A 26,774-nucleotide genomic window follows, 5' to 3' on the forward strand; every position below is an offset into this window, starting at 1 on the left:
CAAACCCTAGGGATCCTGCTGATGTTTCGCTGTAATGAAATATATTTCAGCATTTGAAATCCTTACAACATGCAGGCATTTTGAGTATATCACTTAAGCTCAGGGAGATATTCTGCTCCATTTCTCTCAAATATTTCGTTAGAATCCGCATAAACCAAGTTAGCCGAGGCCTGAATCAACTAGTACTCCAGGTGTTGTGAATTTTTTAAATTGCTCATTAGTGACCAGGATCAATATATAGATATTTCTTACAGTCATTTTTCAAAAGATTGTTATTTCGTGCTAAGAAATGTACTTTTCAATGAATGTGCATAGAGCAACAGCAGAGGTCAAATCATACTGTTCTGGAATCATGTCATTGTTGTGAAGAACGATACAAAATGCATACATGGGTCACATAAAAAACTCCAGGGCTCAATGAAATGTAGAGAGGTGTACATAGAGATGTGTAGATAGAGACCTGTACTTGTATACCTATATCTATATCAGGTGAATGTACAAAATGGTGGGATCACTTACTAACCAAGGGAAGAAAGCATTTTAACAATTGCACATAAAAGCCACATTCTTGAATAAAATGCACAAGCTGCACACCTAAATACACCTAATAACTAAGGAAGAACAATAAATAAGGAAGAACAAAATAATGATGACACTTGGGTATTAGGACAGAGACTAATGTAATTTTGAAAAGTTCAATGCAGTGGATGTAGTAGGTCTAAGAACTGTGGGTCACATAAGTACAAACCTAGTTAGGACTGATGGGGAAGCAATGCACGAGAAATGGACTGGAGAGTCACCCCGTCAGGAGCACCGAATGCATGTGCAGGTGTCCCACAGCAGTTCTGAGTGTAAAGTTACAGCAGGAACCCAATGCTCCCTGCTGTAGTCCCCATAAAAGTACCCTCCCAGCCACCACACCCTCTTCTTTTCATAGTTCTAAGTTCCATAATGGAGGGAATGGGAAAAGATAACTTGCAAGGATTTGAAAATGAAGTTGAACACACAGACAACTTTTAAGATTTAACCTACTACTTCTACTTGGGGAATTAGAACGTTACAGAATCTTCTGACAGGTACACGCAATCATAATAACAGCTCTAGGACGACAACCCCAGAGCCACTCAGAAACCCTCTACCAGTGACTTTGTATATGGCTGTCATTCCTTTCCCCTCTCCCACTCTCCCTTTGAGCTCTGCACCACCCACTCCCTTAGCTCCTGAATGGTTAAGTAGGTAGTTAGAATCAAAGTTACCTGAGTAATGTTGTACAAGCTGCTGAAGTGTTTCAAACTGGGCCCGGGTGGTGATATAATACCCGCCATTGTCAAGTTTGCGAATTTTATAATGTTTGACATGGTCTCCTTTCATATCATCCCAATCACGGATAGAAAGTGAATAGGCACCTGGCAAATGTGCAAAGCGTTAGCAGTGCCAATCATTTGAGTACTAGTTTGTTTTGTTTTTTTTAGGTCTCATTTACTTGACTATTGCAATTAATAGTTATTAAGGGAACATACACATATATCCATACACATGACATCTCCACTAAGTAACAGGAGAAAGACAACTTTTGGTGTCCTGCAAATGTCAAAAGATACTAGCAAATAAAATGATTTTGCCCTGGAGCCTGGAAGCTTCCTGGATACTTTTCTAACATACTCTATTTGGTATGTAATTTCATACCGAGCAGACCCCTTAGGCAAGATCAAGAGAAGAACAAGGACTCCCAGCTGAGCCTGCATCCCAGGGATCCTCTCCTATGAGGTATGGTAGAAGATAGGGAAAGTTTGCACAAAACAAATTGAAGGGCTGTTTCTCTAGAAGTGAGCTTCAAAGTTCTGCTTCACAGCAGTTGACAGGAACAGATAAGCAGTATCTGAAAGACCAAACCTGAAGGTCCCTACTCTTCTCCCCCTTGACCTATCTCCTCTTATGGGTTCTAATGAGTTGTTAAATAATAAAAAGGAAGAGAAGTCCTCAGTTACTAAAAAAAAAAAACAAAAATAACAAAAATAAAAAAGCAAAAAAACCCCACGAAGAGGTCAAAAACAACTTGTATGACTGGCACCTGAGGAAAAAAAAATCATAATTCTAAAAAACTTCTGAAACCCTGTGATCTGTGGGCCTGGAGCAAGAAAGCTGCCCAGCACCTGCTTTCAGGAGGAAGTCTTGATTCTGATCCTCTGTAGTTCTTTTGGAGCTGTCTGCAGTTCTAGGGCCTAGAGGAAAAACTGAAAGCAGGACTCCATTCACAAGGCAGGGAGGATCTGTGCCATTTTAAAATCCTTGTACATTAGAGATAAGCCTTTCATCCCCTCTGACTAATCTGCAGATTTGAATGACAGGCCAACTTCTTCAACTTGTTATCTTACCTTTGGTGGTTTCGCTCTCGCGGATAAGAAAGGTACCTCTTGGGTTTCCAAAGGACAAAAGCTGTCGCTCAGCATCTTTTCGGCCAAGTTTTCCAAAATACCACCTTTAAGTGAAATCAAAGGAGAGAACATACTTAATGATGGTCATCTACAAGTTGGACAGTGTGGTGTTTATTTCCCCATGAAGCCCCTCACCTGCAATTATACCCTTAGCCTTTCCCCATAATATATTTTTCTAGCTTTATGAAGTTCTCTTTCAATCTATTCCTGATTCTATCTCTACTCCATCTCTTTCACTCTCAAAAAGTCAGCTGTGAATTGTGACTTGTTTTCCTTCCCGCCAGGATGACAGGAACTGGCTTGTGTTAAAACTGCCACCTGCGTGCATGGAAAGAGAAATCTAAGACCTTGCTTTGAAGTGGCAACTGCAGGAGAGGCTTCCCATGCTCAGTTACGAGACCCTTGATTTTGGAGCATAATTACAACTCCTGGGAAATAACAAAACACAGTCTTGGTGTATAGAAAGATTGTTAATCAAGCTTTATTTTATTTATTTTTTTTAAGAAAGTCACTTTGAAAGAATAAAGAATAAAGATGTATGATACTTCCAGTAACTTCCCACCTACAGGAACTCTGAAAAAAATTGTTAAGTCTGCCCCTGATTTAAGATGACTGCTGCCCTTGGACACTCATTTTGATTTTCTCTTCCTATAAAGCAGGTGTGAGGACTTGGATAAGTAGAAAGAAGGAGTCCACGGAACATCTGGTCTGTGATCTGCACAGCTCCCCTTTGGCACAGCTGCAGGGACAGTGACTGCACAGGGAGCCTGTCCTTAAAGATGACTTGGTGACGTAGACATTTTAACACTCCCTGGGAACCAATTAATGACACTTCTGTGCCACTTTAGGAGGCACCACCTCAAGGCACGTCAGGACCTCAGTTTCTTGTCTTCTCTCTTCCCCCCAGGACTTGCAAGCCCTCGCGCTGCCTGGCAATTAGTTCACATGTCAGCACTAGGTGCTGAAATAGCGGAGGGTGCTTCAAGAACCCAAGGGAGAATTCTGAAGCATTCCACGGGAATCCGTGCGTAGGAATAACTTTTCGAATATTTGACTATGAGAGGACCCAGTTTTTAAAATGAAGTTTTAGCTCATTATACATGAACACAGCTATTATATATTCATTGTCAAATTCTTTTTTGAATGAGAGTGCTTCACTGAAGATAAGACACAGCACATGTGAGTTCCTCAGTGACTTCAGAGGTACCAAAGTGGGTGACAATCCCTAACCTAGCACTAGTTGGTGTGAAGAATATCACACCAATTATTTTTGAGAAATGTCTTTCTGAGTTTTTATCAATAACCCAATTAAAATGGTGTGTAAAATAGTGGTCAAAAGGGACTTGTTAGAACAATGGATTGCACCTGAACAGCAGTATTTTGAAATAATGCTAATTAATTGCACATGTAAAACCACAGCTTTTTTTTTTGTCTAAATTTGTTCTTTAAAAACAAAATGTTAAAAAACCTGACCATTAGAAATATACCTTAAATCTTTAGCCAGTAGGTTCCCAGTTAAATCAAAGTAACTCTACCTTTCAGTAGTCCTTTTTATTCTGAAAGAACACAAAGATGTTTGCAAATCTGCCCTAAAATCAAAATTCAATACAAATACCTTTGTTCACCAGTGATGAAACACACTTATTAGGAGAAAAAAAAAAAAAAAACCGCTCAGAACCACTGACTATTTGAGAGTGGAAAACAAAACAGATCTTCTTAGTAGAAGAGATACAAGGGAGTTAAAGCCAAGAGAACCATCCAGTTGGGGATTTGGCTAGGGTATAGAGTTTAATCCTCCTTGCAGTGCTTAAACAAATCCACGGCAAAATTAAATATCAGAGCCAAAGGTTGGGCTCAGTGACTGACTTTTCTCCACTCCCTTTCTGGTGAGGCAAGTCCCCAAGGTGTTGGGGAGGAGGCCGAGTTCCCTGTGTGAACGATCATGGCCCCACCTCCCTTCCTTCAGATCAGAAGCTATGGTTGGCACACTGCCACTCTGGCAGGTCTCCCCTTCACAGCTGCCTGTTCACCTCCACAGGTCAGGAAAGAACAGTAGTCATCCCTCCTTCCACTGACCTTCAGCCTACTGACCATCTTCCTAAACTGCTACCGTTGGACTATTTAAGCCAAAAATTGTCATCATTTACTATCATAACTGGTCATTACTTACTATCAGTGAAAACAATTGAGATCCCAGTTAAAGGAATATTTTAAATTCATCACCATAGTATTTCCCAAGCTATGGGACATACTGTATGTGAGATGCATGGAAGGTATATCTTTTCAGCACTCTTTTAATAGTTCTGATTACATTGAGGAGAAAAAAAATCTTGGTTTAATCTTTAATAATTCTTTGTCTCTCACTGTCCCAGGAAGCAGACTACAGGCCAACCTTGTGCTGGCAATAATATATGCCGTGGCTAGAATTCTGTCCTATTTTTATGGTTGTTTAAAAATCTATAATGAGTTATAGTGGGTTTTCATTTAGGGGACAGACATAAGGTTTCCTTTCAAAATAGATGTAACCTAAAAAGTGAGCAGGCTTAAAGGAAAACATTAAGTTAATAATAATACAAGTATTATGTAGCTATGACAAAAACCAGGGTATAAAGCCTGGGAAACACAGCGTTACCATATTCTCTCAAGGCTTAATCCCTGTGGTGAAGTTCTTCTCCATCCTGCACAAAGTCAATGGCATTTTATTCTGGCAACTCTTTAAAGCAAGTAGTTAAGTAAAATAAAACAAAAACCAAAACATACTCTTCTGCCTGGATAGAGTCAACTGGAGCCACATAGTTGCTGGGAATGTACCCCGTCTCTCCAGTTGTCAAGGAACGGGCTTCCCACCAATCTCCTTCCCTGTAAAGAAAAAAGAGGGAAGTGAATATGTTGCCCATTTCAATGTTTTGCAGGTAGACTTGATGATGTAAGAAGTCTATTACCTAGTCCTTCTGTCACCCGCTTTCTCCAGCCTCACTCCTTTTCTCTAAACTCCAACACAGCTCCTCCCCATGAAGGTGTGATAGTTTACCATCTCAATCACCTATGGGTTGAAACCTGTGTTCTCCTGCCTTATTTGTGAATTAAGAAAGCAGGGCTCAGGGGTAGGGGTGAAGCTCAGCTTGTCTAGAGTGCACGAGGCCTTGGGTTAATCCCCAGCACACAGGCATACACACAAATAAGTAAAATGAAAAATAAATATAATAAAAAAGAATGTAGGATCTAGTCATGAGCCGGGTCTTTTTTTGGGGGGGCATTTTGCCTGTGAAGAGACACAGCTGGAGAGAGGGAAGGGAACCCAGCCTCAGCCCACTCTAGAAAAGCATTTCAGCTGCGGATGGTCTAGAGGGAAGACTGTGAGGAGGCCTCATCTCTGCTCCATGCGTGCTCTGGATACCTGTCTTGCCCACCCTCTAGGAAATGAGGAGATGCATCTTTCTGCAGGTAGAATGATCAAGGCTGCAATAGGACAGGTCTTCCCAGGCATTTTCAGTTTTAGGTTATTCCATCAAATATTCATGGTACTGGGTGGGTGAGGGCAGCTGGACGCAGCCGTGGGCACATGCAGGCGAAGTGCAATACTTCTAGGGAGTGAGATTTTTAGTCATATCAGTTTGTTTCTCACCGTTGCGGGGAACAAACTGATATTCTAGGAGCTCTCAGAGGACATTACTATTAGCTTAGAGTCACTGAGTAAATGAAGCAGTTTAAGTTCATATGCTTAAATTCACACAGGTTTATAGGAGACTCAGAACGGGGATGGAGTGTGTGCCTCTTCCCATTAACAGTAGGTGAGCTGGGTGTGGCCACGCCTCAGGAGGCTGAGGTAGGACGATCCCAAGGTAGAGGTCAGCCTGTGCGTCTTAGTGACACCCTGTCTCAAAATAAAAAGTAAAAAGGGATGGGCATGTAGCCCAGTGGTAGAGTGGCCCTGGATTCAATCCCTAGTACCGCAAAATGAATAAACAATGGTGACAGGCCATGTGTGGGGGCTGCATCTCGGACTGGAAGAGTGTCCCCCCACTAGCCTGCAGTCAAGCAAGTGAGGGTAGAAGGGGACATGACTGCCTGTGAGTACATCAGACCTCTCAGACTGACCATCAGAGGTACAACACCTTCTCTTCATCCTTTTTTGGCCCTTGAAGACAGCAAGAGAAATCTTCGGTCTTTTTTTTTTTTTTTTTTTAATCTTTTGGCTGGGCTTTGTGTCAAAGCTCTCAGGAAAGAACGTGTTTTGGCTTTGAGCTGGGGTAAAGATCTTCCCCAGATTGACTTAGGTAGAAACTAACCAGCCTCCATATTAGACCCGAGTCTTCCTTCAGTGTTCTCTAAAGATGAACCCCTAAGCACAAGCCAACCCAGGTACAGATGTGGGAAAGTGTTTGCATAAATTACAGAACAGCTCATGGAAAACCAGGGTGCTTCCAAGGATTTCTAAAACGTATCTTTTAATTAGTTTCTCAATCTCTCCTTTTAAACCCTATTAAACACATAGATGAATCAAAAGAGGGAGATTGTGGTTCTCACATCCAGAAAATTCTTTAAAGTTATAACCAGCTCATGTCCAGATTTTTATTATGAAATTTTTATACATATCAAAGAATATGTGAACTCACTGCCCAACTGAAGAATTGGAGATTTTTACCAAGTATGTGGACTCTACACCATGCAACTTCTCTGTGTGATGCATCCCTGTCTTTGAATGCATACAGTTACAAGCCTATCATCTAAGAACATGCAGAAATTTATTTTCTTCTTTCAATATTAGACAGATAAAGAAATGGCTTCTGGAGACAGTCTTCCTTCTAATATAGTGACAACGTATACTGCTCTGAAATTCCACTAGATGGAGACATTTCATCACATAAAAAACTAACAACACCCATCATCCCCGCCCCCGTCCCCCCCACATTCTTCAACCTCCAAAATGGCGAGGAAAAAATTAAGTGCTTGTAGCACAGGCTTATTTTTCAATACACCATAACTTTCATCAGGTTAGTTCTAATAGTATTAAATTAAGGGGGTAAAAAAAGCTAGCATCAATATCAGGGTTATGTGGGAATGTCAATGGGTGCAGGAAGCCAATATATTTCACTGCAAATTGGGAGAAGCCCAGTCTTATTCAGGTGATTTGGCAATAATGAAGTAATTTCCAATTCAGATTCAGTATTAACTATCTCATTTTGATCTAGGCACCTAAATAGTTTAGAATAGATTAGAATCCCAACTATTGGCTCATTTGAAAGCCATATACGAAGAGTTTATGACTTCCTTATGTGACCCCATTAATCTCACAAGGGCTTTCAGTTACTCAGGAGAAAGATACCATCTTTGATTTCTCTGTTTCTAGACCATTAGGGTCACTTTCACCACCATGAGGTGACAAGACTCAATGTATATGAAACGAGCCTCACATTTTTATTACATTTGCTTCATGATTATTCACATTGGGCCCAAGGGGTCTGGTACAGATTCAGTAATGTCCATCAGGAGTTATGTGAATAAATACAATTCACCTACAAATAAATAATACACTCCACAAATTGCATTTGATTTAGCAGAACAGGATCTCTCACACAGTATTTTTATTTCTTTAATTGGGTTATTTTGGGCAACTGGCATTATTAAAGCTGCATCTCTTTAAACTATTTTTACAGTTCAGTTTTTTTTTCAATTTATTCACACTTGGTGAGCTATTCTTTAATAGTTATATTGTTTTGATTCAAATGTATTACTTAAACCTGGTGCTGGCTTCTAACTTTTTATAACAACCCACCAGTTCCTCTGGTTTAAGGATTTATTAAAAGAGTCTATTCCCCAATCCCCAAAGATGCTAACAGGACTTGTCCTAGGATCTGGGAGCCCAGGTACCTTGGAGCCCTGATGGAGTCAGGAACTGGTATTTGCCAACAGCAGTCAGCGTGATCTGCCCAGCCATTGAGTATTTTTATTACAAATGCTGGATTCTTTCTAAATTTGATTATTCCCCATCTTGCTTTCAGAGGACATAATAATTTTATCAAATGTTTGGGCGGGGTGGCTCTAAACCAGGATTTCTTCTGATCACTACATAAAACACTGGTAAAGAGGCCCTAGCAATGACCACTACTTCACTCTGGGTAAAATATTATACATATTTTAAAGAGTCATTGTTTTGAGATATCGCTGGGCATATCACTGGTCATGAAATGTGAAAAAAGGGAATAAAATGGATGCATTTAAGTATTTTGCTAAATAGGTTCAAGTTCAATAATGTCCTGACACACCACACGGAGCTTTAACAACAGGTCAGTAAAGTGTTCCTGCCCATGCTGGGCAGCAGTGCCTCTGCTTCTGGGCACATCTGCATACACCCATCCTATGGTGGGCGCTGCATTGTCAAACAAACCTGGGCTGGGAGTGTGGCTCAGTGGTGGAATACCTGCCTAGAGTGAGTGAGACCCTGGGTTCGATCCCCAGTATTGCAGAATCCCTAAACGAAAAAACGAAAACAACATTCCAAACTATGTGGCCTCCAGTCTCTGCCTCTTGACAGGGCTAAGGAGTGGGAGGTATGGCAGCTGTCCAGGGAGCCTCCCGTCCCTCTTCTGTAAGGGAGGGGCCAGAGGCAGGAGCCTGCAGGGGAGGAGTGCTCCGGCTGCCTCAGTCAGGGCTTTGTTTTTCCTTCAAGATTTTCTCTTCCCTGTTATTACCCTTGACTCAAACCTCATTTTTCTTTTCCATAACCTTGCAAAAGGGCATTTAAATGGCATGTAGGATGAGGAGTTTCACTAGTAAAAGGGAAAAACATTAAGGGGAGAAAACCTTTGTAATGGTTTCTCCTAGGAGAACAGGGTCAGAGAAGACCAACAGGCCTCTGTAAACATCAAAGGCCATGCATGAAAATCACAAAATACAGACTGGACTCCCCGCCACCCCTTAAATGTTTCTCCAAAATTCAGTTTGATGATATAGTAGATCCTTTCTGGATTAACAAAGAAGAAATCATGGGCTGGGGCTGTGGCTCAGAGGTAGAGTGCTTGCCTAGCATGCGTGAGGCACTGGGTTCAATCCCCAGCACCACATAAATATAAACAAAATAAAGGTATTGTGTCCATCTACAATTAAAAAAAATTAAAAAAAAAGAAGTCAAGAATTTGACTTTGATAGGGACTGACTTTGCAAGTGCCCTTATAACTTGATGCAGACCCATGAGCACTGTGGAGAACCCCCCGCCAGCAGAGCTGGGTGTACTTGGTGCTTCCTGCTACTCCTGGTTCTTACCTTTTAAATTTACAAATAGCTTTAAATTTGTAATCAGTCTTGCCATTTAGGGAATATTGAATAAACCGGGGAGGGGAAGTGGTGCGTATTTCAGAATTTAAAGTTAATAGATTTTGACAAGAAGCATTCATCTGAGAATCAAACTAACAATAAGAAATCAGAAACCAGAAGAAATTAAGTCCAAATTCCCTCCTCTTCACCTCTCAGCCAACTTTCTAAACCTTCATGTAACTTGGGTGGTTGAGTTGCCTTTGGTGGGGGTATCTGGGTCCTTCCAAGATCACACCTGACCTTGTACTCAGGATGTGGCCTCCACCTCCCAGCTTGGGCTTTGCCACCTGGTAGCTTTCTGCATTTGGGCAGTTCCCTAACCTGGGCCTCCTACTCCTCAGATATCTCAGGATGACGATGACACATACCTCAGACAGTTGTTCTGAAGAATAAATGAGAGCATTTGTAGCTCAGCATATGGCCTGCACATAAGGTGCCTTCAATAAATGGCAGCTGTTTACTATTTTAAACAAATTCCTGTGGCTACAGGAGGAGGTCTTCTGGGGGGGAGGAGGGGCAGGTAATATTCCTGACCTGGGAGCTGGTTACACAGCATGTTCCACTTGTGAAAATTCAGCAAACTGCATGCTTTTAAGAAATGGCAGTGAAATATAAGAAAAAATGTAGGAAACATAAAATATATTCCTTGAACCATTTTAAGTGTAAAATTATGTGCCAGTGAGCACATTCACCCTGTTGTACAACTATTGCCAAGTACATTGTCCATCTGTGTACTTTTCTGCATGTATATCATTAAGTAAAAAACAAATAAATGCATCCACACCTTTGTAAATGATGACAATAATAGTAATTTTTAAAAACCCTGTGGCTACTGGCTATGTAGACAGTGTCTTCTGATGTCTAGACAAGAGCTACTGGCCGCTCATGGAGGGACTCAGTTCTTGCTGTTGAAAGGTGGCATGTTCTTAGTGTATAGTCCTGAGAGCTGGGGTACATCTAAGGGAGGGGTGGGTTTTCCCCAGGAGGTCTAAAGGGAGTGTCCAGGTCTAAGGGGAGGTGTGGTGTGAGCAGGGCTCCCTCTCACCTCCCCATGCTCATCTTTTGGAAAAGCTGAGGATCCAGGCTTTAAGTCCTTCTACCACCACAAAATCCAGCTTGCTCAGAGAGCAGAGAAGATGCAAAAGCAACCAGACATGGTGGCATGGGATAAGCTCCTGGTGTACCCACCCTTTGGCCCCCAGGTGGCAATCTTTCCTAACCACTGGAGAGAGCTCATGGGAATACTTGGGGTACCTGGCTTGCTGATGAGGGACACCACTATATTCTAAGGAGACTGGAATTTTCTGGAGGGCTCTCATCTGTGCACACTGCCTTAAGCTAATAGAGATAATATTTTAAAACCCTAGGAAAATGTGACCCATATTTACTCTTGCTTATAGAAGTATTAAGGGTCAAATTTGAGAAGTAAGTATCACTCTTAACTTTCTCACTCCCTGCTTAACTATCGTTCCTAGGAGCCACATTTTAAAAGCCTGCCTTGTAGTAATTCACTGAGAGGGTGGAATTGTTGCTTCTTTTGCCACACAAAGATTTTCATTATGGGGGAACGCCTCCATGGGCCCTACCCATTGGACTGTTTTGCAGTTGTGAAAACAGAAGGAACTTGTTGCTGGCCCTAAGTGAGGGCTTAGCTAGTATGACATCCGAAATGTGTAGAAAATCTCATGATAGAGAGTATGTTATGTGGGTGGCCAAGTCATGTGCCAACCATTTGAGAGAGAAGTGCCAGGGACAGTGGAAGGTAATGCTGCTGCTTCTACAACCTTTTTCTTTTTTTCTCCTACCAGGGATTGAATCTAGGGGCACTCAGCCACTAAGCCACATCCCCAGCCCTTTTTTTTTGTATTTTATTTAGTGACAGGGTATTGCTGATTTGCTTAGGGCCTTGCTAAATTGCTGAGGCTGGCTTTGAACCTGCGATCCTCCTGTCTCAGCTGCTGGGATTATAGATGTGCACCATGGTACCTGGCCTACAACCTTTAAACTAAAACCCACACCCAAAACCGTGGACTCTGCTACTCTTGCATCTTCTGAAAAGCCTCTTGAACATACATGGGAGCTGGTTACACAGGCACGCTCCATTTGTGAAAATTCAACAAACTAGATGTTTTTTAAAAATGGTGGTGAAATATAAGAAAAAGTACAGGAAACATAAACATAGTGCATTATATAGCACTAAACTGTGCCTTCAGCTCTTCTCTCAAATTACATGGCTTTGAACTAGTGAATTTCTCAATCATTCTTTTACCTTTTCTGGCACTTGACAAGGCATAGGCTGCACACGAGAGCCCTTTCCCAATCTGAAAGGCATGCATGCTTTCCCCTTTCATCCCCAACTTACGAGCTGTTCAATATTTGAAATTTTTCTCCTTTGTGAAAACTCAGGTCATCTTCTGTCCGTGCTTCATAGTCATAAAGAGCCACAAATAGTGTCACTCCTGATAAAAGAAGGAGAGAGATCATTACACAAGGGGACATTAATGCTAAGAAATTAAGTCTTTGCTCAAATCTCATTCTCAAAATCTACCTTTAGTCAGTCCCAATAACGTGATGAAGTGTTATAATTAATGTGGGAAAACCAGAGGCACGGGATCAAATTTATGCCTTGGTTGTTGTAGGGGATCATTATCTGATGTGACAAAAACCTGGAGCTGGAGGACTTCTCTCTGCATACCTTTGAATGAGCCCTGGGGAAGAGACAAATACTAACATGATGTCCAAGGGAAGCAGCAGCATTATGGTTCAGATGAGCAGGACTCTGCAGCAAGGGCTGGCACTGTTTCTCTCACGTACATTCTCCTCTATTTGGGAGCCCAAGTTAAGTCTGGGTAAACTGGGTCACTCTTTACCATGGCATAATAGTCATGGGTAAACTGGGTCACTCTTTACCATGGCATAATAGTCATGTAGAGTGTAACAGAAAACTCTTTCTGTGGCTTAGGTTCTGTAATGCTCACTCCAACGAGGGGTACACTGCCCTTGGCATCTGCAATTGCTTTTGTAGATTTGAGCTGCTTGGCCCCCCTGCTGATACTCACTGCTCTCTCCCTGGCCTCCTCCTTCCTTGCACTCTCCTCTCCTCCCACGGTCTTATAGTACTCACCCATTCTATGTCTTCTCATCTAGAGGCTCCCTAAAGAGGCCCATTCTGCCTTGCAGAAGTTTATTAACAACAGCAAAAAATGTCCAGACTCCCACTGGCCCATGACTTACTTTATACCATAGGCAGAATTCTAAGGTGGCTCTTAATGGCTCCTGCCACTGGTATTCACTGGCTCTCAATGGCTCCTGCCACTGGTACTCATGTCCTCGTGCTATCCCCTTCCCTTGAGTGTGGACTGAACCTACTGACTTGCTTCTAACCAAGAGAATGCACAAAGGTGATGGGATGCCCTTTAAGTGATGAGGGTTGAGAAGATGGTGACTCCATCTTCCTAGAAGACTCTCTTTCTATATCAGCTTGGACACTTTGATGAAGCCAGATGCCATGATGGCAAGCCCCATGTGACAAAGAACTGGCTAGCAGTCGGAGAACAGAACCTGCCAATAACCACACCACATGAATTCAGAAGCAGATCATTTTCAGGTGAACTGTGAGCCGACTGTAGTAGTTGGCTGGCCAGCACACTATGACTGCAGCTGGGGGAGATCCTGAGGCAGGGGGCTCTGGTAAATCATTCCTGGATCCTGATCTACAAGAACCGTGAGATAATGAATGCGTATTATTATAAGCTGCTAAATTTTGTGATAATTTTACTCAAGAATTGATAACTAAAACATTTCATTTCTCTGAGACCTGTTTTCTCATTTGGATCTCCACACGCTTCACAGTGCCTGCTATGGCCTGATGGCATATACCCTGCTCTTTTACCAAGCTGCCATGTTGCTGTGTAGGTAGTTCCAAGGGAACAGATGTGTCCATGAGACTTACATGAATTAGAGAGAGTGGAAGGACTTATCTTTCCGCCCCATCCCAAGTGGGACTAACTGCTGGAGAGTCGGCACTCAGATGGCCTGACCATACAGAGAAGGGCTTACTGGGCAACTGGTTTCTTTGTTCGGATTACTTTAAAAGGTTAGAAAAGAGAATGGCTTGGGGGCTTTGGATATAGTTCAGTGGTAAAGTGCTTGCCGAAAAAAGAGAGTGGCTTCAAACAAATATGTGGGTGCCTCTAAGTTCATGCTTATTCTTATTTAATACTCTACTAACAGATTCTCTTTAGTATATATTTAAAAACAGAGCCAAGATCATATTACAGTGATACATGAAGACCCATATTTATAGTAGCCCAGTACACAACAGCCAAACTATGGAACCAGCCTAGGTGTCTATCAACGGATGAATGGGTAAAGAAAATGTAGTGTATATACCCACTGGAGCAAAATGAAATTATGTCATTTGCAGGAAAATAGATGAAACTAGAGACAATTATGTTAAGCAAAATAAATCAAATTTAGAAGGTCAGGAGACATATGTTTTCTCATATGCAAAAGTTAGAGAGGAAAGAGAAAAAGAAAGATGGGGGTGGATCTCATGGAAATCAAAGGGAGATCAATGGAGGAAAGAACCAAGGGGTGGGAGGGCAGGAGGAAGGGGGGAAGTGCTGGGGGTAGATATTGGACAAATTATATTGTTATATTGTGTGCATATATGACTGTGTAACAACAGATCCCATCCATATGTACAACTATAATGCAGAAATTAAAACACAGAGGGAAAAACAACAACAACAACAACAGACCCAAGCCATTCTGCTGTGTGGAAACCAAAGAAGGCCCATGGAGATGGACCTGCCCACTTTCTCCTTGCATCAGTTGACAAGTTCTTACTGAGGGTTTTTAATATCCTAGGGACTGAGGAGGGAATTGAAGGAGGTTACTGAGAAATGAAGACACTGTTCTTGGCCTTAAGGGACTAAAAGTAGCACTGGGAGAAAGGACTGCACAACCAATTAATACAAGGCAGGAAAATCTGCCATGTCTGGGGATAAGAGATCAGATGGCCTCTTAGACTAAGGTTGTCCCTGACTGCAGTGTACACGTACGTATTAGAAGCAAGTAACCCTTTCTTGTGCACTTAATGGTACCTGCAGACTAAGGGGTTTATGTCCAGCATTCATAAATGAGTGATCAGGGATGGTGCCTGTGTTGGCAGAATTAAGTCTGTACTGGTCAAGCACTCATGCTTCTTACAGTAGAGGTGTGTGTATGTGTCTTTCTGTCTATGTGTCTGTCTGTCGGTCTGTACATGCTGGGTACAGTTTTGACTCTTCTTTTCTTCTGCATCCTCAAAAGACATAGGGCCCTAGACTGCCAGTCCACGACTCTTGCCTCCTTTCTAGAGACTTTCTGGGAAGACAGGAGGGATGGGTGAGTGTACCACACAAGGCTTGGAGAAAAGGGAAAGCTAGAGTCACTGCAGTACAGGGGTGAACATAGATGTTTTTCTGTTGGGCAGAGTTTCACATGCTAGTACCAGAGAAGCAAACACTGTCCAAAGGCTTTGGGTCAGATGCCCTGAAATAACTACATTACCATGTATTGGGTGCAGTGGGGTGGGGTGGGAGAGAAGCCCTGCTAATGCTTTGTTAGTGGAAACTCCCCTGATAAAAAGGCACAATGAGTCATTATATAAGGCAAAGACATCTGCTCCCAGATGAGCTGGGAGATGCTGCATTCTTTTAAACTTCTGTAATAAAACAATTTTGGAACAAATAATGTCATGTATCTAGTTACCATGGTTCATATACTGGGAAAAGATCTGGAAGGCTAAGGATGCATGAGATAACTTACAAATATTTTGGAAAACATATGTTTGAGAATGTGAGCCAGATATTTTATAAAGTATTAGCTAAGTCAGCAAGTACACATGGCAGTATCATATAGCTGTGTGATGTGAAAGACATAGAAACTTAAGAGAGACAGAGGGTGGGGGAGAAAGAGAGAATGGTCTCTTAAGGATACATAAGACTTGTCTTTAAAACACACACAAACAACAGAATAAAAAATACATGGAAAAACTTGAGGGTTGATAATCTCAGTCATGCAGAAGATAATGGAAATATCATAGAACTGCTGATGAATGATCAAATATCATGCTGCCAAATGACCCCATCTGCCCAGGAAATGACAGGCAAGCTGGAGATCAGGAAGATGAGGAAGAAGGTGCGTCCCACCAGAAGCGGTGGAGGGAGGTGGGAGGAAGTGCATTCATTTCTGGAAAATTCAAGATACACACAGACACACTCCTGGAGCTTCTGATTCCCAAGATCTGGGGTGGCGCTTAGGCAACTGTACTATGAAAAAGCTTCCCTGGCGCTTCTGGGCTAGCCAGGGTTGACAGCCCTTGGCTACAGGGCCTAGAATGCCATAGCTCACTAACTCACTCATGCAGAATCCTACAGAGCAGCAACATGGGATCCCCCGCCCTCCGTAGTCAGGCATTTTGATGTGTACACCAAGCTTTGGTTTTTTAATAACGGCTCTTCATCTGGTAGAGGGTAGGTGGAAACTGACCTGAGTCTTCAGTGTTAGTCCAAGGGAGCTGACTGGGACACGTACGTTCAGTTGCCAAAAGAATTAAGGACAGCTGTCCCCCTCCCTCCCAGTAGGTGCTTACCTGTTCCTCCTCTCGTACGCAAGGTCCCAGTGTGAGACGAAGAGTTCACACCCCCAAAGACAGTGAGTCCTTGGCCCCCGGCTGCGTGGAAGTTGTTGTAGTTGGGGATGGAGGTCACGCCGAAGCTGGGGTAGTGCTGAGGAGTGGGGTCTGTGCCATAGCGGTACCCGGAGCTCTGATTCAGGCTGCCATCCCTCTCCTCTGTCAGTTTTGTTGCTTCTTTATCCTTACATTGCACACAGCCCATTATCTAAATTCCTGGGAAAAAAAAACCAGGAAGGAGATGCATGAACTTGGATGCTCCGTAGTTGCTGGGTTGCTTTAATGCTACAGAGGAATAATTTATTGACCCCGTCCTTGGATATTTTAGGCCTATGGAGGACGTGAAGAAAAGCAGTAGCTGGGATTGATGGTGAGCGGGAATCTTAGTTCCCCTAATTCACAATCTCACTTGTTCCCCATGTCCCCTGGAAGACAGGATCAGCACAGGGATGGTGTTCACCATGTAGCAATCTTCCTCAGATGAGGCCTGCACACCTCAAATTCTGTAATATTACACACAAATGGTTCTCATTATGCTTTTCTCAGGTTATCTTTAAAATAATGCATGCTCCATAAACAATTCTAGAACAAAAACTTCCATCATGGCAAAGGAAATTGTAAAGAGGGCCTGGAAGTACTGGAAAAGCCAGAATAGGGTCCCTAAAACTCACCAGACCTCTTCACTCATGGGTACCCTTTTCTTCAAGCACAAAAGGATAAAAAGAATCAAAATGAAGAACTAGTTACTGAATGGAAAATAAAACTGCCAGAACCTAAGAGGCCCAAGATAGCCCTCAGTAATACAATCATTTAAAGCTGCTAATTAACTTTTCAAATTTCCATTAGCTTTTGACATTCTTCAAAAATATTAAAAAAAAAAACACCAAACAACCCACTCCTATGTTCTAGAGATAGTGATGGATTAAAAACTTGAATCACTGTCACCCCACCCGCCTCAAACCCATTTCTCCAAGCATCCCATCCTAGGAAATGGTACTTCCAAAGACCAGCTTGCTCAAGTCAGAATCTGGAGAAGCATCCTTGTTCCTTCCTCCTTGTTTATTTTCACTCTTCCTGTCTCACATGCTTCTACTCAAACATGACTAATATTTCAGTTCCTCAAAGATTCCATTCTTTCCCCCCACTTACCTTCAGGTCTCAGAACTTGGCCTTCAACACTCTTTCTCCCTCTTCTTGGATATGCAGGGAATCTTTTATTCCCAGTAAATGCATCACTTCCTCTGCATAACCTTCTCTGATTCCCCCCCCCACACACACACACACCTTCCCCCAGACTGGGATAGTGTTTTCCTAAGTGCTCCCATGGCGTCTTGATTTCCCTCATCATGGTACCTATGGTGTGATATTAAAATATGGCCTGTTCACTTGTTCCATTGCCCAGTGGACTGCAAGTTCCAGGAAAGCAGGGCCCTGTCCATTCCCCTCATTGCTATATTGCCAGTGCCTGGCACACAGTACATGCTCAATGAATCATAACCAAATAAGTAAAGATTCTGTAGCTCATTATATTTCTCTTTCACTTTTTGCCTCAAGGCCAATCCTTCTTACAGTGACTTATCAGCAGTGTGCCCTACATTTTCTAACTTACTGGCATGTATGTGAGAAGTGACAAAAATTCCAAAAAATAAAGTAAGGTGGTTAAATGGTCCACTTCGAACTGTAGACAGATGGGTAGGTAGAAATTGCAGTGAATGTCCTTGCGAAAACTCTGAGAAGCAGCCCATTTGGGACCACAGAGTCAAATGAGAAATGCATGACATCATGTGTAATAATATGCAGCCACTGGGGAAGGCAGAGCTGGCACAGGACAGGAAAAAATTGGGGCTATGAAGTTTTTCTATTTTATCTTGCAACCAATGTGGGGGCTGCCACTTAGGACGGGAAGATTCCCAAGGGCACCATTCCGAGCACTACTGTTCTGCTGGAGCAGGTCACAGAAGCAAATGTTAGATCATTCTGAAGCCCTCGCAAAGTACAAGTTTCAATAAATACTTATTAAATCGAGAGTCAGTTCTTGAGAATGGGAATGTTTGCAAATGAGCCGCCTACTGCTGGAGCTGAGGTCACCAAATCTGGAACATATTTCCTAATAAATCATTTGAGATTAACTTATAGTCTACTGTGTCCAACATGCTTTTTAACTTACGGTAAATGAACGATTTTAACAAGTTTTCAACAGGAAATGCAAAATATCTCCAAGGCATGATTTACTGAAGGCCTTCCATCATTTGTTGTTGATATTGCTTCATTGGACTGATAAATATCCGGCTTACTCTATATTAACTCTTTCAAGGTGGAAAGTTGCTTTAAGCTTCTAAAAAGGCCAGACAGAAAACATTCTTATCTCAAGTGCTGCCCCCCCCCCCCACCGCAGGGATTTCATTGACCTGTAATTAGAGGGTGTAAACCTGAATTCCACAATCACATCATTTACATCATGGTTCCCCATCAAGGGACATTTAGGCACTGTCTGGAGATATTTTTGGCTGTCATGATACAGGGTGGAAGGGTAGCACTGGCACCCAGTGGGCAGAGGCCAGGCATGTTGCTAAACATCCTACAATACACAGAACAGTTTCTCACAACAAATCATTACCTGGCCCTAAATGTGAACAGCATGAAGGTTGAGAAATCCTGATTTACAGAGAGGAAAGAATTTATACCTACATAGTTGAAATAGTATAATAACCATTTCCCTTACATGCATGTGATTAACACGTAACCCAGAAGGCTTTCCTTCGGAAAATGGAGGCAGTCTAAAAAATTGATGTGAAAGGCTCTGATTTTTCTCTAAAAGTTTGTTCACCATGATAGAGAAACAGAACCTAAAACTAATAAGACCTCTTATTACAAACTAGTCTTAAAACTCCAGCCAAATAAAACAAACACTACATCGGAAACCCTGCAGAAAATAGGACCTCACATCTGATCAAACTAAGAAGATAATCTTCCAAAATCCACTGGAAAAAAAAGTAATATATTGTAATAAATGACCAACAGCTTACATATAATTTTATGAAATAATGAAGGGGAAAAATCACCAACCCCTTGAAGGCAGAGATTATTTTGTGGTTTTTGTTTCACAGATGTATCCTTAGTGCCCAGAATATTGCTAGGCACACAGAAGTAATCAATAAATGTTTGTTTAGTGAATTAAAAAAAAAAAAACCTCAACCAAAATAATTTTAGAGAAAACAATCCTCTTTTATACTAGGAATAGCATTTCATGCATCCAAAATTTTGAATTAAGTAATGTTTCTACACAGATCTTGCTTAATCTCATCTTTATTGACACACATGAAGAAACATAAATAAGCCAGTAAAGACAAGCTCAAGTCATTAAAAGTTAATCACAATGAAAATATTTGTATAAGAATTTGTGGTCTTCTTCCTCCCACGTGGGGCGGTCAGACTAACCATTTCCTATGGAAGATTCAGAGGGAAGTGCTGAGTTGTACTCCACGTGATAAGGCTCCTTGCCATGAGGCAAACTCTGGGCTTTGGGGTTACAGTAAGGCTACTGTTATTATGTAAATTATGTGCTATGGCTTTTATGTCCAAAGCTGTTAAGTCCATTGTCAACACAGAATGTACTAATATGCTGGCTCTAGACCTGTCGGTTACTGGGAAACACTGAATAATACCAATCTGGAAATGGGGCCCTAGAGTTTCTCTGAGTAGTAAAACATCACCTAATCTCATGGCTGGAGTCGTCTACACGCTGTCATCCTTAGAAAAGTCAGTGGAAGAGCATTTCAATGTGCCTGTGGTCAAGGTGTCTCGATTATGGCTATGAGGCCTCTATTCTTCAACCCTTTTTCCAACTGAGGGGCCCTGCTTCTACTATGAAAATAAAATCTAAAATCTTCCTTAGTTCTGTGGATCTTTTCCAACAGCCTTAGGCAACTAGGGAAGAGTTGTCTGACTCAGAATTTAAGGATGGCCATATCCTGCTCCCATGAGCATGGCAGACGTTATCAACCAATCACAGCACTTGCTGTAGCTATGTCTTGGTTGGCCTCTATACTCTTCCAAAAGCTCTCTAGGGGTCAGGTGAAACTAATCTGGAGGGCTGGATCTATTTGCTACTATAGGAACAGGGTCTTCTGACCCGAGGTCAGTTGTACACATACTCATTCCTATTGAAGGCCTTAGACTGCAGTCTAGTCTGCCAGATGTACATTAAACATGGATAGCGCTCATATTCCCTAATACATGGATCAAGAGTAATGCCTGTATGCTCCAGTTCCCATGTCACAGGACTTGTGAGGTCTTAGGTGTATACTTGAGTTGGGTACTAAAAAGGGAAAAAGGCCACTGGCAGTCTTTTGCACAAGCAGAACACCTTCTCTCAAGACACATACACATGTAGGCAGAGGAGTAGCAGGAGGAAACGTGAAACTGACAGGTAACTGTGATTTTGGCAGCGTTAAGTGCTTATACTCAGAAACCAACCAGATGGGTGTGGAAGAGTGACAGTCCTTAGCATAACTCTCCATCCCGCTCCTGACAGCCCAGGGGATAGAGCAGGCTTTGGAGAATGACGGGCAAAGCAATGCATTGCCAATACTCTAAGGTGGCATGCTCCACGTTCCCATCCTCTAACCCTTTGGTTCTGTTCTGCCCCTTTACTGGGCAAGTATTAAAAATGAAAATAAAAGAATAAGGAAAGGGAGTAAATTAAGAACCTAGAAACAAACTCAAGGAAGTGAGATGAGCACTACTGAAAGAAGAATTTAAAGCTGTTGTTGATCAACTGCAGTTTCATACACTTCTCTGGGAGAAAGGCAAAAGCTGGCAGCTTCCTGAGCAAATACCCTTTTCAGTCAGCAACAGTGGCAAGGGTAAAGGCTAAGATGTGGCAGAGGCACATCAGAAATCAGCTGACTCAGGACAAAAGGTTCATGGCAGGGCGCTCTTGATCCTTATAAAATTGGTGACACCCACAAGAACTGACCTGGAGTATATTGCTATATTCTTAGTGGAGAAAGTTAATCCCTGAGAGTTTAGGGAAGCCTTTCCCGAGTTCTTATCATGTAACTTGTTGGGAGCAGGATATTCAGAGATGGCTGGACACCATGCTGATAGCAAGGAGTTGGGCCACAGGACCAGCCACCCAAATTTCCAGATTTCCTAGCATCTTTCAATCCTTTGCAATGGGACTTTCCTCCTTTGTAGGACATGGAGCCCCTGATCCTGACAGCCTATAAATGAGTTAAGGCAATGCTGCTTTGTGGGGACAGCCAGACAGAAGGGCCAGTGGTGCCTGGGGAAGCTAGAAAGAAAGAAGGTCCACTTGATCACTCTTGACAACATAAGCACTCCCTGAAGTTCTTAAGGAAAAAAAAAAAAAGTGAGGGCTGAGCTCCATGTAGCATTGATGCTGGGTCCAGCCAATGGCTTCAACCCAGCTATGGAAAGATGAGCAATGCAGGGCTCTGTCTGTGTGGGGAATCCTCTTTTTGTTATGAGCTGGAGGGAAGGGAGTGTGGTGGGAGGCAGAATATGAGCTGTCTGCCAAGATTCCTGCCCCTGGTGAGCATGTCCTTTATGATCCCTGAGATTTGTGAATGATGGGAAAGTCACTCCCATGATTAGGTTATGTAATTTGACACAGTTGACTTTAAATGAGGGAGATTATTCCAGGTGGACTGACCTAATCAGGGGAGCCATTGAAAGGGACGGCTCTCCCTGGAGAGGTAAAATCAAAGTGTGAGAGGTATTCAATGTGAGGGATCTTAGAGATGGAGGGATCATGGGTTACTATACGTGTGATGACCCTAGAAGCTAACAGCTTACAGCTGGCAGAAAGCAAGGAAGGGGTTCTTGGGGCTGGGGATGTGGCTCAAGCGGTAGCGCGCTCGCCTTGTATGCGTGCGGCCCGGGTTCGATCCTCAGCACCACATACAAACAATGATGTTGTGTCCGCCAAAAACTGAAAAATAAATATTTAAAAAAAAAATCTTTAAAAAAAAAAAAAAAAAAAAAAAGGAAGGGGTTCTTAGTCCTGTAATCATGAAGATCTGAGTTTGGTCAAGAGCCTGAATTGGTCAATGCTTTATGTGGTTCAACTGTCATGTTGTTACATGTGCACAGTGCCAGGAAATGGACTCTTCCCCAGTGAAGCCTCCAGATGACAAAACAGTGAGCTGGTGCCTTGATTTCAGCCTTGCTGAGCAGAGAACACAGTCATGTCACGCAGAACTGTGAAAGTCAGCGGATATTGTTTTAAGCCATTAAGTCTGTGGTGCTTCGTCAGTAGAAAATGAATACATATTTAGGTAGGATGGGGCACCATGGAGATGAAGGCTCCTATCTCCACAGTGAAGACCAACATCCACGCAGTGGTCCCTGAAGGCCAGGCTCTGAGCTATGCACTGGAGCATCTTATCTCATTACATTCTCACAACCCTAAAATACAGGCATTCTTATTTTTCTGCATTATACAAGGGAGGAGCATTTTGGGTAATGTGTCTAAAGCTAAGTCAGGTGGGGATAGGATGTGAAGCCAGATAGTCTAAGCCCAAGGTTGGCACAGAGAACCTCTGTACCAGAGTTGCCTCTTGCATCCTGGTCATTCTGCACAAGGTGTGGGTACATAGGTGGGAGGTGTTGAGAGAAAAACCCATAGGGAAGGATCCTGGCTCCACAGGACTCACCTTCATGTGCAGACTAACAGGGGCCCTGATTTCAGGGACTGGGCCTCAGCCTCCTACTCACACCACACCCACTAGACAAGGTCCTGTGGAGGTGCTCAATTGGGCCAGGTGTAGTGAGTCACCTCCTCCTTGGTGTGGTTTGGCATCTTAATGAATATTTGGGCCAATGCTGAAGCAGCCTTCAATTTCCTGACCTTTCCTGGTCATGGCAAGGGTGTTTATATACCCCAAAGGAGTCAGCCTTGGTTTTCTTGGTATTAAAAAGCTGTCTTTCTTGGAACACTTAAAATATGATTTGCTTTGCAGACAAAATTTTCTGGAACATATTTACTGCTTTACTGCATAAATGGAGATATTCATATAAATGTCCCCATCAAGCAAAAATAACAGATTTCTACTCTTGATTCAAGTCCTGTGAGGCAGAACCCCTCCCCGCAAACACAAGCCATAAGATAAGCAGTCCCTGAGGTGAGAAGACTGAGGCCAGAGTGATAATATGTACAATGCAGACACTGGCCACATTCAGTAATGGGAAAACAGAGCCCATTTAACAATTAAGTCAAAGCTTTGCTTCAGAAATAATAAGAGGTGAAGTTGGACCCATCTGATCAGTTATGCATGATTTTGCAAAGGCCCTCTGGAGGGTGAATCTTGTCCTGTGCAGCACAGCAAGGGCACCGAGCTAATAGAAATCACTCATAAAACATGTTACTTTAAGAAAAAGCCACATTCCTGGAACATAGAATGATTTTGTGGCTCCCCACTTCTGGCTTTTCTTGATTCAAATGGCCCCCAGGCTGAGAAGCAGCAGCTCCTGTCCCTATAACGTGTTCTCCTCTCCCTCCTGTACAGCTTTCCTTTCCCCAATGCCTGGAAATTCACAAACACTTAATGAAAGAGAGAGGGAAGCATCAGACCCCGATGGGAGACTTAACACTGCCATCAAGTGAATGCTGGAACCGATTCCAACCCTAAATGGCCAAAGACGTTTTAACACTAAACTGTGGAAAGGCTCCAAAAGGAGAGTGAGAATATTTTCTTCTTACATTCATTTTGCTTTGAATTTCAGGGTGAAGAATGGAGTGAAATGGTGATGGAAATAAGTGTGATATGTTTTAACCCTGTGGGTGCCAAAGAGTTCAGAAGGAATGAGGGCACAGGCTGTGAATTTTTTCGGTTTCCATCTTTCTTTTTAATATTTATTTTTTAGTTTTAGGTGGACATAATATCTTTATTTTATTTTTTATGTGGTGCTGAGGATCGAACCCAGTACCTTAGGCATGCTAAACAAGCATTCTACCACTGAGCCACAACCCCAGCCCCAGGTTTCCATCTTTCTGCCCCTGCAACCTTTTTGGTCCACAGAAAAACACCCTGTAGTTAGTATTTTTAATTTTTATTTTTTTCATTTTGAGATCCATTTCACAAACTATAACAGTTACCCTCTTAAAGTATATAGTCCTGTGGTTTTTAGTACATTTACAAATGTACTAAATTTACATTTACAAAGGAAGCTTGTCATCATTAGTTCTACAACATTTTTATCACCCCCCCAAAGAAACCTATACCTATTGTGAAACTTACGGGACAAATACTCCCTTCAGGAATAATCAGAGAAGCAATGTAGACCAGTGAGACACTGTCTTTCACCTTTAAATCCACAAATAATTTTTTAAAAAGTCTACCCAGTAACGATGGAGGTAGATAGAGCCTGGAGATTTTGGTAAAACAACTTGGTAATTATCAAAAACCTTAAAACTGGGCATGCTCCTGGAATTGTCAATTGTGCTGAAGAGATACCTCAAAAAATGACAAATGAAGTTCTATGAAATGTTATTTACCATTTGAGAAATTAGAAAACTTGCTAATTGTTTAACCAGAGGGTGGCTAAGCAAACTGTAAGGCATTCCCCTGATGGAAAGTTAAGCAGAAATCACAATTTAGGTTTATAGAAATGATCAGTAATAATAATAAAAAAAGTCCACGTTCTATTAAGAAGGCTCGCATGATTGCAAATATAAAACAAATGCCTAGAAAACAGTTCAGAGGGAAATATACCAAACTACTGGTGATGTATAGCTAATACATAATGTGAGACTGTTCTTTCTTGGCCATTTTCTTTATTTCTCAGATTGTTTACACTGAAGATGCATCATTTTCATAATAAGAATAAGTCATTTTTATTTTTTTTCACAAAAAATCCCCCTTTAGTTTTGGTTCCTGATTGAATTTATGTGTAAGCTGAAACAACCATATATTGGTGATGTATACTTTGTGGGCTGAAAAGTTAAGGAAGAGTGATTGATTCCATAACCTGTTAAGAGGGACCTTCTCCTTCTGGAAGGTGTGAGACTTCTAAGTGTGTTTTCTGGACCTCTTCTCAAGTGGGCAGTAGGGGCAGAGCAGGTAGCAGGTTGTGAGCACACACAGATGAACAGTTGAAAAATCTAATTAAGGACAGAGGTAAAGCAAAGCCACATACGGAGGCCCCTGCAGGTGCTGAGTGCAGAATCAGAATTTGGGATAACAGAACTAGCAGCAGGGGTGGCTGGATTAGTGGGTTTTTGAGAAGCTTTGGGTCTCAAGTCCTAGGGACCTGGGGGAGGGAACACACCAAACTCAGAATGGCAGTGTTCATGCAAGTCAACCTGGAAGCTAAGCAAGGCCTCTCTGTGAGCGAGGTCTGAACTCTAGGCCATGGCCCAGCTCTAGGAAGGTGTAAGGAGGGAGCAAAGCCCTCTTGCTCTTTGGACTCCAGTTCATGGTAGAGGCAGGGGACTTGTTCTCATGCTTGCTGCCTTTGCCCTTTCCTGCTGGAACATTCAGCTTGGCATTTTGATGCTTTGACTTTTGCCCTAAAACTTGGGGCAATGCCAGCAGGCCAGAGGACAAGAGAATGGGTTTCCATGACCTGCAATTCTTCAGGAACCTGAAAGGTTCGATAGAAACATTTCTTCCTAATGTTGATGTTCAGTCAAGACCTTTTCCACCCTCATTGTCCCTGTTCTCTGAAGTCAGCCACAGGAAAACAAAACAAAAACGTGGGCTTCTATTCGTGAACCAGCAAAGAGAGGAAAGTCAGCATCACATCTGGGTCACAGAGGCAGAGTCTGGCTTTCTGGGCTGCGCTTGTTTCAGGAACAGTTGTGGCAGAACTGGCCGAGGGCCAGGGATCAGAGTGTCACCTGGCACAACCACAAGCAAACACATTAGCAGAAAGCAGCCATCTGAACAGGCTTCGCGGAGGCCCACTCCCTGGGAATGCAGAGAGGGGAAGCCCAGGAGGTTCCCTATCCAGCCCTGCTCTGATCTCTCCAGTCTCCATAGACGTTCCTTGCTAGAGGACCCCGTATTCTTTCAAAGAAAGATAAATTCCTTTTCTTTTTCTTTAAGTCATTTCTAGCCAAGAAGATCAACTCCTTAAAAGCAAAAGATGAACTCTGAATAAGTGACTTTCCTTTTCTTTTCTCTCTCTCTTTTTTGCCATCAAGCTCACAGAATGGTGTCATGGTCTCCGCGGTTTCCCTTTTCACTGATGGGTTACCTGGTTATAAAGTCAGAGCCCAGTAAAAATCTGAGAACTTGTCATGAAGTCATTTGTTTTGGAACTTGAAGCCATTTTTGGGGGGAGCCATCTTTTCTTTGAAGAATCACACCCCCCCC

General features: G+C 42.4%; 1 protein-coding gene across 3 annotated transcripts in view; it reads right to left on the minus strand.

The window, feature by feature from the left end:
• The window catches only part of Fyn (FYN proto-oncogene, Src family tyrosine kinase), a 202,281-nt gene that overhangs the window by 39,262 nt on the left and 136,245 nt on the right, over nucleotides 1-26,774 (minus strand). For all 3 annotated transcript variants that reach the window (XM_048790209.1, XM_015500326.2, XM_015500317.2), the window contains 5 exons: nucleotides 16,390-16,647; nucleotides 12,112-12,208; nucleotides 5,196-5,294; nucleotides 2,376-2,479; nucleotides 1,257-1,406 (listed from right to left, as the gene is read on the minus strand). In XM_048790209.1, coding sequence (XP_048646166.1) covers nucleotides 1,257-1,406; nucleotides 2,376-2,479; nucleotides 5,196-5,294; nucleotides 12,112-12,208; nucleotides 16,390-16,636 — 697 coding nt within the window. In that variant the 5' untranslated portion in view covers nucleotides 16,637-16,647. The remainder of the gene's footprint in view (nucleotides 1-1,256; nucleotides 1,407-2,375; nucleotides 2,480-5,195; nucleotides 5,295-12,111; nucleotides 12,209-16,389; nucleotides 16,648-26,774) is intronic.

The sequence above is a fragment of the Marmota marmota genome, unplaced genomic scaffold, assembly GCF_001458135.2.
Source record: "Marmota marmota marmota unplaced genomic scaffold, marMar, whole genome shotgun sequence".
In the NCBI taxonomy this organism is placed as follows: Eukaryota; Metazoa; Chordata; class Mammalia; order Rodentia; family Sciuridae; genus Marmota; species Marmota marmota.